Genomic DNA, 15,058 nt, shown 5'->3' on the forward strand with positions numbered 1-15,058 from the left:
CATTTCACAAATCTGTTTAGATTTTTTTTTAATTTAACAGGGGACAGAATGATTCTCATTCTGAATGCAATGAGACAGAAATTATTCTTCTTCATTCAGAATTTAGATTCTGCTCCATGGAGGACTGCTGATCAGGAAAAACAAAAAAAGCATTTCCTCTTTCTTGTAAAGAAACCAAAACCCATTTGCAATTTAATAAATCAGCTTGTCTGGAGATCTCCAGAGGTCACAGAATAGCCCATTTTGGTAACATTTAGGTATATACATAAATGCACAGTCTGGCTCTGGATGGACCCAGCTTGTTCGGTTTGCACTGAACGTGATGTCCCCAGTCTCTGCTGACACTGTAGTAGCTATAACTTGACTGCCCACGTTTTAAGTCATGATATCAAAGGAAGTGGAATTATGCTGCTGTGAAGAAGAAAAAATCTTATGAGGAAATTTTGGGAAAAGCCAAACTCGTGGAGCAAATTGCATGCTCAGGAAAGGTAGCTTTGAAGTGGCTCCAGGCATAGGAGGACAGAGTGAAAGGGAACTGGTATGTTTCCCATTGCACCCAAAGGGATGGATGCAGACAAGGGTTGTGCCCAAATATGTGTCAAGAGTAGAACAAGACAGAGGACCAAGGGAAGACGAGGTCAGTGATACCAGATATTTAACATGAATTCTGCAAGTAGAATGCCAACTCTGCAAGTGTTTTGGACAATTAATAACTTTTAGAACATCCAAATGCAGTTCCAGCTACCTGCAAGGGATTGTTGGAACACTATTTGGATGGATGGGTGGATGTATGAATGGATGGATGGATGGATGAATAGACAGCCTGCCTGCAAATCTGATCTGTATTTATAGAGTTGCAACTTATGTATTCTGTGCCAAAAGAAAGCCTAGATTTTGGTTATCATCCAGCTCCTGAGGAATTTTGCACTTAGTGAATACAGTGTTGTGTGGACGGGAGAGAAAATAGTAATTCAACAGAACTGTGCCGCCTCTCAGACTTATGTTGAGTGCATTTGATGGCCACTATCATGGGCAAAACTATATTTGTTAAGAAACCACATTCTAAGCAAACCATATCTTAAGACTACAGAGTGGGAAGGAATTCAAGACAACTTCAAATGTATCACTGTCTAATTAACTAGGTGGATCTGCAAACGATGACGTAATATCATACAACAGTAGAATCAAAGTTCTTCAGCTCTCTATTTTCAACAGATGAACTACAGTTGCAAATCTGACATTTGTTTAAAAAACAGAGGTATAAAAAATAGCAGCACGGACCAGATGACTTTTAAAAGCAGTTTCAGGGAGTTTTGACTCACTTCAGCAATGCCCCAATTTTTTCTAACAATAACCCACATAAAATATTGGTGGTGCTGAAAAGATCCTCCTCCAGTTGAAATGTGGAAATCTCAAGTCACTGACATACTGAGAGATGTCAATCAAAAGAGAATTCAATCACCTTTTTTATGCTTTATGTTTAGCAAGGCAATGTTCTAGGACTATTACAAGCCCTCTTTGACTCTTCAGTGCAATAAATCACTGTCTGTCATGACCTGACCGACAGTGACATTAAAAGGACAGAAATTACAGAAAACACCCTGCCTGGACCACAGAAAGGTGAAATGTATTTCATTCTCACTCAAGTGGTGATTTCGATACCCTCATCACTTCTCAATCATGTTAGGATTGTATTAATGAAAGAAGACGGTAACTCATTTTGATAAAAATTTGATTTTAGAGGACTTGTTTGCTTTTAGTTCATTACTGGGCATGAGCAAGCTAAAACATGAGTCAGCAGTGTCATCTTGCAGCTAAGAAGGCCAGTGGTACTCTGAGCTGCATTAGGTCAGGTATTGCCATGAGATCGCAGGAGGTGACCCTGTCTGACCCTGAGTGTCTACTCAGCACTGGTGAGGCCTCACTTCAAGTGGCATGTCCAGTTCTGGGCTTCTCAATACAAGAGAGGCTGGAAAGTCCAGCAAAGGACCATGAAGATGACAAACCTCTCCTAGGAGGAGAGGTACATACAGTTGGGGCTGTTCAGTCTGGAAAAGAGAAGGCGGCTCAGTGGGATCTCATCAGTGTACATAAATTGAAATTATATGAATGTATATAAATTGCACCTGAAGGAATGGTACAAAGAGGCTGGAGCCAGGCTTTTTTCCTTGGTGCTCAGTGTCAGAACCAGAGGCACTGGGCACAAACTGAAACACAGAAAGCTACCTCTGAACATGAGGAAACATGTTTCTGTTGTGGGGGTGACCAACACTTGCTCAGGGAGTTTGTGCAGTCTTCATCCTTGTGGATATTCAGAAGTCATCTGGACATGGTCCTGGGCAAACAGCTCTAGATTGCCCTGCTTGGCAATGGGGCTGGACCAGACAACCTCCAGTGGTCCCTTCCAGCCTCAACCATTCTGTGATTCTGTGAAGTCTTATGCATCATTATCAAGTTGAGCTTACAAATGACCACTACTCATCTGTACATTGGTACCATTTAGGCCATCCCAGGAAATCACCACTGTCCTAAGGAAAACCCAGTAAGAGTCATGCACAATGCTTACACTTCCATTCTAACTTAACTGTCCTACAAAAAATAGGAGAGAATGCAGTTATTTCTATTGTAGATTTCCTTCCCTATGACTATATGCATACATATCCATATGTATGTATATACATGTACACAGACACTACACAATTTTATGTATAATTTTATATCTATAATTTTCATAATCTGTTTATCTCTCTACCTTTCTAGACAAAAGGGAGATTTTCCTATGGTTACACAGGCCATGTAGTCTGGTGCACGGTAGAGAATGGAAAAGAAGCTTTCTAGAGTCTTCACCACACAATACCCTCTAGCTAATGCTACTAGAATTCCAAATGTTAGGTTTCAGGAAGAATTTAAACACTCCCCAACCCCCAGCATTCATGTCTAGAACTAGATACACTCACAGAAATGCAGGTCAAGCTGAAATCCCTTTGAAAATTCAGCCTTTTCTGAAGAAAAAGTTGATAGTTATTGACAAAATGTTGTACTCTGCCTTGTTACTATTCATGATTAAGGAAAGTAAATATTGTCTGAGGCCTAATGAGAATTCCAATGCAATAAAGTCAAGTGTGAAAGGTGCAATCAATGACTGATGATGCAACAGTATTCATTTGTAGTTTTGTTATTGTTTAGTTTATGCTATTTGCTGATGCTTGAAAATGAAGTGTTAAGACATTAGTGCTACAAGGATTAACATTCAGATTTTATTTCTGATATTGTTATGTTTCTACAGTCATTACACTCTGAACACTAATTAGCATCTGCTTTCTTTTCCCACTAGTTAAGGACTGCAAACCAAAGAATTATAGAACAAAAATACTATGGAAACAAACATCAGTATTATCCACGAACATCCGCAAATTAAACACCATGATGTCCACGGTTAATTTTACACTGCAGGAGTAAGTACTGCAATAAAGTACTGTATTTTCCTCATTTTTTGCGTTAGCAGCTATGCTTCGAAGTATATCAAGTTTATGAAGAGAGGGTATTTCCAAATGTGTAACAGATCTCAGAGTCCAAGCTGGAATGTTTATCTTCTGCATATGTCAGAGCTATCCACCAAGGGTTCAGTTTTGGATTTACAACAAGTCTTGACTATAAGGAAGCATACTGCTCTAGGAAACAGTCAAGGACCAAATCTCAGTTACTCAGTTTCTGCAAAGAAACCAATCTCTTCAGACTGATTAATTCCTCTCTGTTTGGGCTCAGCTGGATTGGCAGGCACATAGACATTGGTCTCTGTCACTGTGCCATGGCAGGGGACACTGGTACCTTGTGTCAGATACTGAAGGGATGATTTTCTCTCTTCCCTGCAGGCACATTGTACAAGTGACAATTTGTGCTGGCCACATCGTGTAGCCTGAAGATCCTGAAAATATGTTTGAATATTCTTTGCAACTCTGTAGTTTCTGAAGAAGCCACGTAAAAATTTGGCTATGAGAACTACAGTGGATCTTCGCCGAACACATTCACAATGAACATCTTTATGTTTCTGAATATTCTGCCTTATTAATTGTTCTGGCACTTTAGCTTATAGAGCAAGATTCAGGACATGGATAGAAAACAAGGGCTGGTTCTGCCATAAAATATTTGGTTACATGTCTGTGTTAAGGTGTTACAGGTTTTGAAGTCAGCTAGGGATACCTGGCATATATCCTATCCAAATGGAAACTACAGGCCAAACCAGATGCCTCCCAAAACTCCTGCTGATTGTGTATGGTAAAAGACCCCATGCATTTCACAAGGCATCTCCACAGTTTTTCATACACTGCTAAAAGCAATAACTACTTTGAAACTTTATTTATGTCTCTTGTAATGTAACAACTTTACAAATTCACCAAGTAAATGGATTGTGTAGCTAAAGTTAACTCGTACTTAAAGAATATAACCCATCCTGACCAAGCAGATTCTCCAATCTGTGCACACATTTTTTTACAAACAGTTTCAATGGAATTAGGTAGAAATTATCTGGAACACTGGAAAATGACACATCTGTTTTCTATCATGGTTCTTGTTATCAAAATGCATTTTTTGCAGAGCCACGTAAATGACTCTTTCAGTCATGTAAGTGAGATCTCTTGACCTATTGCAAAGGAGACATCACACCTGCAGTGCCTTTAACTTTTGTCAACTTACTTGTATACGTGTATTTAGAAACAGCTGAGTAAGAAACCTGGTTCTGCATGAACACAGCATAAAATGGCCCAAACATACATAGCCAAAGGTAAGATAATCATGGGAAACAAACATAATGTTTCAAATCAGCTTCCTAAAAAAATCAAAAATGTAAGAAACCCTATAATATTAACCAGCAAGAACTGCTCTTTCACTTAAGGGATAGTTGGGTAATTATTCAAACCTGGACAAGACTGGATTGTCAAGTGAAATAATAATTCAGACTTCCAGAGGATAATGAGATAGATCTCAAGGCCATTAGCAGTGGCCCTTATTATAATACTGGCCAAGGTTCCCCAAGAAAGACAGAGAATATTTAAATGAAACTTGTAGGGAACTAGTTTGAACTTGTATATTTGAACGGCTTAGCACTGTCTCCATTACTGGAGAGAAAGATATCTATCATGTAAGACTGTGAAACCAGTCAGGCTTTCGAGACTGAAATCCCTGAGGGCAGAAATTAAAACGTAAAATAATTAGAAAATCAAGCCACACTGAAACTCACAGAGTTTATATTAACAATCTTATTCTAGTGAGATTTTAAGGTCTGGTTCAGCACTCAGTTGTCTCCCCTTTCCTGATTGTTTCTCTCTCGTTCAAAACAAGCAAATCCAACATATATCTTCTCTGACTTCAAGTGTGTCATGAAGAATTATGGCTTTAGATGTAAGGGCTTTTTAGATTGGAAACAGAGGAAGGGATTACTTTATCTCTATAAAATAGGTCCTGCTTATGAGACATTTGTATATGCATGCTTCATTCTGCTCTGTTTGTTTGCTTTTAACCACTGTGGGAATAACTCAATAGCTTATGGTCACAGAGAAGCTCCCTAATCCCTGGAAAAACAGTTGTCTAGCCTGCAGTTTATAAGGTACAGTACAGCTAATGTGTCAGCAGTTGCCACGGATTAGAAATACTGCTTCTTTTAATATTCTCTTTATGATGCTTCTCCTAGGTACAGGGGTTTCCAAATACAGGAGCAGAGCTAGGGCTGGCATGCCTGGCATCCTCCAGTGAGGAACTCTGCTCTGCACCTTAATGAACATCTCCTGGGCTGACTGATCTCTAGGGTGCTCAGACTATTAGGCTAGACTGGGGTTTACAGCAGGTTAAGCAAGAGGGCTGACTAAGAATTTGTCAGAATAAATCAAATATTAAAGACTGATTAAATATTTTACGATCTTTTTACTTAGGCTTTGATTTGAAGTTTACTTCATCTGCTAGCCAGAGATCTGCTGAAGGTTAATTGATGGAGGAAGAGTAAATAACAGCTGGTGCTGCTGGCCCTAAGTATGCAAGGCATTTAGGAGTATTCCTAACCTCAAGTGTGCAGTCACTGATGTGCTCATTTGTCTCACTAGGTTAGTGTCACTAGGGCTCAGATATGTGATCAAATTACTGCTGTGAAAGTGGTTTAAGCTTATGTGTTTTCCCTTGTATTGTATATTTGCACGTGTCTCCAGTGACACCAAGTAATCCTTTAAATTGTGTTAATTTGATCATGCATCCAAGTACCCAGTGCAGCAAATTGGGATAGGTGGCTATGGAAAGTGGAGATGATGCCTCTTAGAAGACAGATAACTCCTATGGAGGAGAGAGACATCCAGCAGAACTCAGTCTACCAGGATTAGAGTATAAATCTCTCCCCTTTCTCCTTCTACAAAATCAATGGTTTGTAACTTATAAATGTGACCTAACAAATTGCTTTTGCAGACTTTGGGCTTTTTTTCTTATTTTTGTAAAGTGAAAGAATTAACGATACTCTTAAAATTGTTGGTTAATTTTTGGCTACCTGACTGGGCCAGTATCTCTTAAAGTCCACCCAGAGAGAGCTCAAAAAGCAATTCAGAAGCTCACCATCCAGCAAGAGCCCCCATCATATTTGGGGTTTGGAGCTGAAAACTTAAAAGCAATCCAAATATTTAGTTTTAGGGAAGTACTGCTGAGATTGTATCTGAGCTCCTTTTCAAGGGAACTTTGGTAAGGGTTTACACATACCAAAGTACAATTTATGTAAAGAGCAGGAAGAGTTATTGGACTGATCATTTTTAATAGAGATTCCTTGTCTTTAATACAGAGCTACACAACAGAACTTAATAGCTTGTGGCAAATAAATAATTTACACATGGATTGTGTCTGAATACAAATGCATACATAAAATATCACAGACTTAATGAAGGTGCTGGTTTTTTAGAAAATCAATTTAATTGATTTTGCTGATAGGTCTGCATTAATATTTTCGTAAGCTCCATTTTGCTTTACCTGTACACGTGGTACCAGTTGTGATTTGTAAGGGAGGAAGGGAAAACTCTGCAAATGCAGTTGGAAACTCAGCACACAGAGCATAGGTAGTTTTGAAGTGTCTGGGGTAAGACATTCAGAAATAACACTCCACCGTGACCCAGTGGAGGGGCTCACTTACAAAGTACTCCTTGGAAAAGGTCAACCTCTCAGAACGCTCATGACTATTCAGGGTGTTTTGCAGCATTTGAGCCCAATGAAGCTGGTAATGAAGAGTTTTCCCCTTAACGCTGAATGTGTCGGGTTGTTCAGCTGCAATAAGCTTGACTTGTGTTTGGCTTGGGCTCCTACCAGAGCAGGGAGAAGACAAGGGCTGAAGAAGGTGATCATTGTTGTGGCAGATGCACAACTGCAGCCAGGAGAACAGTGGTCGTATGGAAACATGGGGCATATTTCACAGGGAGAGGCATGGGATGATGGCTGCTTTACCCTTGGGAACACCGGCTTATCTGATGGGCCTGAAAGCTGCTTTTCACTACTTTTCACCCAGAGCTTGTCCTACCTCCTGTTGACACACTGTTTTTTATTGTCAGTAACTCACAAAAGCTCTGCATTTTAGAAGAGCGCATAGGCAGCTGCCAGGCCTGGGCTGGCGGGCCCACAGAGAGCGGCGGGGATGCCGAGGGTCAGCCGCCACCCACCCCTGCTGTGCGCCCCACGGGGCCGAGCCGGCCCGCCTTACCTTTGGGGTGCCAGGGGTCCGTGAACTCGTACTTCCCCACGCCGATCGTCCGCAGCATCTGCACCCCATTGGTGTTGTCCGGGCCGCCTGCCGCCGCGTTGGGGGGCAGCGGGGCGGCCGCCTGCCCGTTGGTGGTGGGCGCGCTGCTGGGCAGGGCGGCCGAGGGCAGGGCTGGGGGCGGCGGCGGCAGCATGGGGCAGGCCAGGTGGCCGTTGCCCGCCGCCCCGGGGCCCGGGTGGGCCACCGGGCCCACGCCACTCATGGAGGACATGCTGAGGGGCTGGCTGTTGGTGTACAAGGGCTGGCTCTGGAGGTTGACCACCATGTTGCTGAGGGGCTGGGAGGGCTGCGGCTGGAGCTGGTAGTGGCCTGGCATCAGTGGGAGCTGGGGGGTGACGTGCGGCGGGAGGGAGGGTGTGACTCCGATGACTGGGGCCTGGACGTTGGCGGCCGGGCTGAAGGTGGGCGGCTGTGTCATCCCGTAGGAGTGCGTGATGAGGGTGGGCTGGCTGCCCGCTGCCACTGTGGTGACCCAGGGCGCTGCACCTGTGGCATGAAGGAAGGGTGGCAATGGTGGTGGGCTCGGCATGGGCGAGAACAGACATCAACACCCTCATCCTTCCCCTCCCGCACCCGCGGATGACGCCCACACGCCCCGCTGCACAATACCTAAAGCAGTTCGGGATCTGGAGCCATTCCCAAGCAGTAAGTGCATAAAATTGCTGCAGCGATGTGAGTGCAGTTGTTAAAATACTCGTCAGGTGACATGCGGCATGTTTGCGGTTTTATGTATTTTGCACTTTATGCAGCTTAAGTGCACGCTTCCAAGAAAATTAACCTCTTTCCCTGCTGCGCTTTCACGGCTCCCTGACAAACACTCTGTGTGTATAATAATGGTGCTCCAGCCACTACAAAGACATTGTAATTAGACGTCTGGCTCAGTAGCACAATGTATGATATGTGTCTGGAAGCTGGAAATCATTTCAGGTAGTTCTGGACATAAAAGAAGTCTTAAAGTATTACAGAGTGCCTTTTCCCCTAGTGAAGGCAGAGAAGGAGAAAAAAAAAACCCGCTCTAATGAACTTGCAGCATCTTAATACATTCATATCAGCCCTGGCATAGAAGAAACTTGAGGGGTCTTTACAATGAGGGAAAACCCCTGCTAAAGAATAAAGAAAGGGCTCACAATGAAGTCTTATTTACAGAGGTAAGTGGAGATAGTGCATTGAATTTGCTTTGAACGATTTTCCCTGCTAGAATTACAAATAAGATTAGAGACATACCTGGGTTTTCATTCTCCCTCATCTGTTTAGATGGCGGCTCATCAGTGTCCCAGGGCGTGGACTGATTGATGGGTGTCTGTCCCCACCTGACACTTGTTGCAAGTCCTTGAGGCTGATTTTCAGTCTTGGAAATGCAAGGTGTCTACCAGAGAGAAAGAAAAATAGAGAATAAAAATGTTTTGACTACTGGGATTAATTACGGTTCCTCATAACTAGTAGCTTGCTTGTTTGTTACAGTCCGAGAGGATATCCTAAGATCTTTAAGTATCATTCATTTGGGGGTTGGACTACATGATCTCCAGAGGTCCCTTCCAACCCTAACAGTTCTCTGATTCTGTGATTGTCCTCCAGGCTTGCATGACATGTCCGTATGGAAATACAATATATTTGAAAAAAATTCTTCTGGAAATTTAATACAGCCACCTTAAAAAAAAAAAAAAGAATCCACAACAAACTAATATTTTCAGAAATAAGTCGCATCATTTTCCATGAAAATAAAAAACCCCAACAGAACACAACCCAGATATGGTAATATCCACTCAGTGGCAGCTACATAAAATAGGACAATCTTCTGTTTGCTCAATCTCTTCCAAAAATAGTGAGTTTTGTTTAGCAGGAGGCAGAACAAGAGAGACTTATTTACAACTGTAGGACAAATTACTATAGAACAGTAAAGAGAAGTCTTCGTATTTACTATCTGTCAACCCTTAAAATTGAATGCCAATAAAAAAAAGCAGCATAACATCACTGGCTGCTAAAGTGGGTATGTTGGCAGGTCTTCAGAGAGGTTAAAATAACTGTAAAGTAGGGGCTGAATAATCATCAAAGCAGACATGATCTGAAAGAGATCTCTTGATGAAGAAACTATCACATGGATTTAAATGCTACACCAGACCCCTGCTGCAATTTTAGGGGACCTTCCCAAACAATCATGCCTTTGCTGAGAAAAGACTTGTAGAAAACAAGGGTGCTCCAATAGGTCTCATTTATTTAAGTCTGCTGCGTATTTCATTGCTGGAAGATTAAAAGTTTTTTGTTTTGTTTTGTTTTTACTGGTGTCAGAACCTCTAAACCAAGCAAACGGAACCAGCTGCCTATTGCTGAATGAGTATTAAAGAGTGAAGCCATAAAGAACAGGAGACCAGTCTGAGCGATTGCTTGTTTGCCTCACATCTGGGAAGTAATTTAGCTCAGAGATGGGGGTACAGCAGCTCCATAAATGCCCTGGGTCACATTGCACCAATGAAATCTCTGTCAACACCAGCAGCCTATTCACCCATCACCAAGTACCTCAATCACCCCATGAAAGGAAGTCATTAGCAGACCCATTTATGCCCTCTGCAAATACATGCACACCTTCCCCAAGCCAATCAGTCATTCCTCCTGTCTTTATATCCACCGGAGGAGCCTGCTTCCTCCTGCCCTCCCTTCTTCCCCACCAGCACCTCCGCTAGCACCTGCCCTGCTCCAATGGTCCCTCCTTCACCCAAGGGCCCCTGAAATCTCCTGACACCCACCCCCTTTTCTACCTGAGCATTATCCTTGGTGGGCTCTTGGAGTCAGGAGTTGTGTGTGCAGACCTTGACACAGGACATGGGTTTTGCTGTGCTGCTCTCTTTGCTCACAGAAGCTACAATGGGAATATTTCCCCCACTAGAAATGCTATACTTTGTTAAAAGCAGATGTTCACAAGGAAATGTTATTCTTAACATCTTTTTTCCTATGATTGTTATTTTTTAAAACTCATCAGTTTAATTCTTTTCTATAGTTTGGGGGTTGTGGTTTTGGGTTTTTTTAATGTCATTTCTCCGGATTTTTTTTCTATTCTAATTGCACCAAGGACAATGATATTCTGGTTTTAGATTCACATTTACTTCTGTCCCCACCATTTCAACTACCTCTATAACTTTTGCAATTGATATAAAAATGAGTCAGAAAAGACATAAAGAGAGGACATGCAGACAGTCAAGAGCTTCAAGAGCTTTGCTCTATTCATGGTGAAGAAAGGGCAGGAGGGGAAGAAATAAGTCTCAGTTTTGAAATGCTTTCTATTTATAAATTGTCCTGAGAAAATGATTATTCTGAATACCTTTAGCTTTTACATTATACAGGGTCTTTGACACGGGAGGATATAACGCTGCTGGTGGTTTACCAGTTCCTGTTAGCAGTATCCATTTGGATCTAGCTAAACTGTTTAACAGCAGCCAAAGCACTCTGCAGTAGAAAAATAAATAAATAAAAGAACCACCAACATTCTCTGCCTATATATCAGCTAAAATACTTCCCCCAGAAACACCAGTATTTATTCTAAAGTAAAGCTTTAAAAAAACATAAATGCAATATAGAGAGATGGGCATTTTTAGGAACCTAAAGGAGGATTCATGACTCAAATCATGCTCTGTGTGTTCCACATGTGCATCTGTGTGTTGCATTCTTTGTTGTATGAACCGGGTTTTACCAGTGGGTTTGAAATACACACTTCTCATTATTGTGTGGCATTGTCAAGACAGGCAGCATCTTGTTTAACTTTGTTACATCCCCAAGCTCCTTTAAAACGGTGTTGATCTAAAATAAGAAAAAAAAAATACTCCTCTACCTTAAATAATTCAGAACCACACACACATGCTACAATTTTAGAAGAACCCGTATGTTTTGTCCAGAATGGGTAAAGAAGGGAGTACGTGATACAGCTCTCCTAAATCCTATAAAAATCCAGTTGCCTATTTTGGAACTTGTTTTCCAAAAAACCTAGAGCACCAGACCAGACACGTGTGAAAGTGGTAGAGTCTGCAGCCAAATCTAGATCTAAATTCCTTACTTTAAGCATTAAAAAAAGAGGAAGGAGGTTATCAGGTTTGCTATCAATAAACAATTCTCCTTCACTTTCACTAAATACCAGACCTTTCACTAAACATGCTCACAAACACTGCTTCTTAGAGGCTCAGTGGATTTAAATGCACAAATCCAGTAGGTTGCTTTCAAACTGTACTCCTGAACTTGTGTTTGTTTGATCAGAAAGTGCTTGAGATCAGCTGGTATTGAATCATGACACACGTCCATGAAACACAGACAGTAATGGTGATGGAAACAGAGAAACAGCTTACTGAACTTCCTTTTAAAATGTATACATACTTCTGGTCTCTGATCTAATTTATGCTTTATTTTTCTTAATACATGAAGGGTTACATTACAAGTGTTACATGTCTCTGATCTGATTGCAGCAATTACCCATTTGCGTCTCTGGAAAGCGAAATTATTTCCAGCATTATCAAACAAAGGAACTTTCTGTCCATTCACTCAGGCCCATGACAGTGCTCTATTTGATGCTTTTAATGTACAACACAAATGACCAAAAAATGGCCTGTATTATGCTAGTTGTGCAGGGGGAAGAGCTGTGTTCCATTAGTGGTCGACAGACTTCACAGAAACTAATTGTACTATGTTACACTTTTATCTTTAGCTTTCATGTCAGATGCTTGTTTGAATTAAACATGGAACACATGAAAAGACCAAAAGGTTTCTAAAAGGTCTGTTGAAGCCTGGCTAGTCAACAGCAACATTGGCTAGTTAATTGCCTGAAATTCCTGGCAGACTACAAAGACTACTTAAGGAAGCATCAGCATCTTTCTAGCACCTGTAAAATGTTCAATTTGTGCTCTTTGTCATGGATAGACTACCCCAAAACCAAATCTGAGCATTTTTTACCGCTTTAGTTTGAAGCCACCATTAAGAATCAATAAAATCTTCAGCTGAAGTCTGCATTTCACCACCTGCCACTTTGAACTCCAGCAGGGAGCAGTCTCCCAGTTTTAAGGAAATTAACCACAACACAGATTTACAGGCCGAAGAGAGAAAGACGGAACAATTCTGGAATTACATGAGACTAACACAGTCCAGTTGCCAGACTGTCAATTTTTTGTAGCTCAAGAAGTCATAATTGTTGTACAGCTGGCCCACTGAACCTTATTATATTAACACATTAAAACTTTCAGATTCATGGGGCTTTTCAGGATATCCACAAGAAAGTCTATCAGTTCACACCCATCAGCTGGTGCTAAAGATTGGGAATTAGTGATTTGGTCTATACAGCATCAGTTTACATGGCTACTATTAGGTGTTGAGGAAGCATAGCTACAACTAGGTCAGACTTTAAGTCCTAAGCTTTACAAATCTTTAATGAAACGAGACCTAAACTTTTAGTAAGACCTTCTTTACAACAATGGAAACATAAAACCTATTGTACTACTTACAGCATCAAAGAGTATGTTAGTGGTCTTAAAAACCCCAACACAACAACTACAAAAATCCAACAACAAAAATTCCAGTACAATCTTCCCCAGGCTCAACACAATCAAGCACTTCCTGGGAGGTCCTTATAAACACACTCGAGCACCTTCCCCAAAGCTTGTGGAACCACTGACATACATCCTGCTATGGCTCAGAGTGCTAAGACCTATTCTAACAGTTTCATGAGCAAAAAAGAACTAATCTGGAAAGAGGGATACTATTTGTGATTCCCAGCAATAAAAATTGTTTTACTAAGACCTTCATTTAAAGTGATGGATGAGAAGTAGCGAATCTCTGTTCCAATTTTCCAAAAGAGATTGGGAATGGCAGCTTAATACCAAGATAATGTATCCAATATGCAACACAGTCTATTTTCTCTCCCCATTGAAAATAAAAAGGTTAAGATGCATGCATGCACAGAGGCAAACATTCCCTCCCACAGATTTAGGTTTTATGGCCTGTCATGGGTAAAAGCAACTTCAGTTTAATGAGGGAGTTCCTTTTAAAGCTGTTCTCTATGCCTCTAACTGGTAATGACTGGTGGCCCTGGTTAGGTTTAAAGTCTGAATGTATCTGATGCTCTAAAAAGTTTAGTGGTCTCTGCACCAAAGAGTTTATGGCCTAATTTGTAGTTCACACTGTTAAATATTGCATGAAACAGATATTGTGTGCATGAAACACGCATGTAAAATCTGAACTGTACAGGGATAAATCTTCATCTGGAGTAAATTCCTATATGGCGCTGGACAGGACCCAAATATATTTCTGAGTTTAGTCCATGGCCAAAGAAGCTCTTAAGGACAGAAGCAGAGCTTTTAAAGATGCAGTGATGATAGCAATATCTCCATAGCACTGGCTGTGTGGCTGGGCTACAGAAATTAAACTACTGTTTTAAGAGATGGATGTACTGTAATGTATTAAAAACCTAAGAGATATTGACAAGCCAGTGTGCAAGAGGAACAGAAAGAACAGTCCTGCAGTAAAACCTCACTCAAGAACTTGCTCATGGGTGGAGATAAGAACTCATCTACCTTACAGTTCCCATCACCAGGCAATTCTGCAATGACACAGCGTTGTTTTTCTCTTCCCAAAACTAATGTGGGAGCCACAAGAAAGAGAGTAATACAGTTAACTCATAGGAAAAATGTTACTACCCTGCATAAAAGACAAAAGAAGTCTTAGTTCCCTCTTGAACAGAGAGAATAATTCAATATTTAAACTCCTTAAACACCATCCAGCAAGAAGCCACCAGTTAGTGTGAGCTCCGGAGCACTATGGCACAGCCTGCAGAGACACACGGCTTAGCAGTGGGGTAAAGTCTGCACCTGCTCTTGCTTTGCAGAGGATTTAAGAACATCCCCACCTCGAGGTTAATGACACAGGCTTGGAGACCCCCAGGTGGGCCCACATCCCTGTGATGGATGCACTCCACCCCTTAAACAAACTGTGGTAGTTTGGTACAGGCTGCGAAGGAAGTAAAGGTCTGATCCATGTCCAGGCCAAGAACTTCTCTAGCTTCAACTTGTTCTCTGAAAAACCATGAAGGAAACAGTGACACAAGTGAGCATCGATGCACATGAGCTTGGAACACTGATCATGTGATTAACACATGAATAGCTGGTGGCTTTTTCACGACTCATTAATCAAGGAGCAAAGAAATTTGCAGATACAAGGAGACTCATGCACACCTTTTCCATTGCATGCAATTTGACTATAAGCCAACCACTTTATTCCATATATACGACAGCCTAAGTGAGCCTTCTTGAGCTCTTC

The 15,058-nt window shown here is 41.4% G+C and overlaps 1 protein-coding gene across 4 annotated transcripts in view; it reads right to left on the reverse strand.

Annotated features, from left to right (window-relative positions):
• Window positions 1–15,058, reverse strand: part of KLHL29 (kelch like family member 29) — a 406,206-nt gene that overhangs the window by 131,488 nt on the left and 259,660 nt on the right. For all 4 annotated transcript variants that reach the window (XM_048297613.1, XM_048297610.1, XM_048297612.1 and 1 more), the window contains 2 exons: window positions 8,999–9,140; window positions 7,715–8,260 (listed from right to left, as the gene is read on the reverse strand). In XM_048297613.1, coding sequence (XP_048153570.1) covers window positions 7,715–8,260; window positions 8,999–9,140 — 688 coding nt within the window. The remainder of the gene's footprint in view (window positions 1–7,714; window positions 8,261–8,998; window positions 9,141–15,058) is intronic.

This window comes from Corvus hawaiiensis, chromosome 3 (genome assembly GCF_020740725.1).
Source record: "Corvus hawaiiensis isolate bCorHaw1 chromosome 3, bCorHaw1.pri.cur, whole genome shotgun sequence".
NCBI lineage: Eukaryota > Metazoa > Chordata > Aves > Passeriformes > Corvidae > Corvus > Corvus hawaiiensis.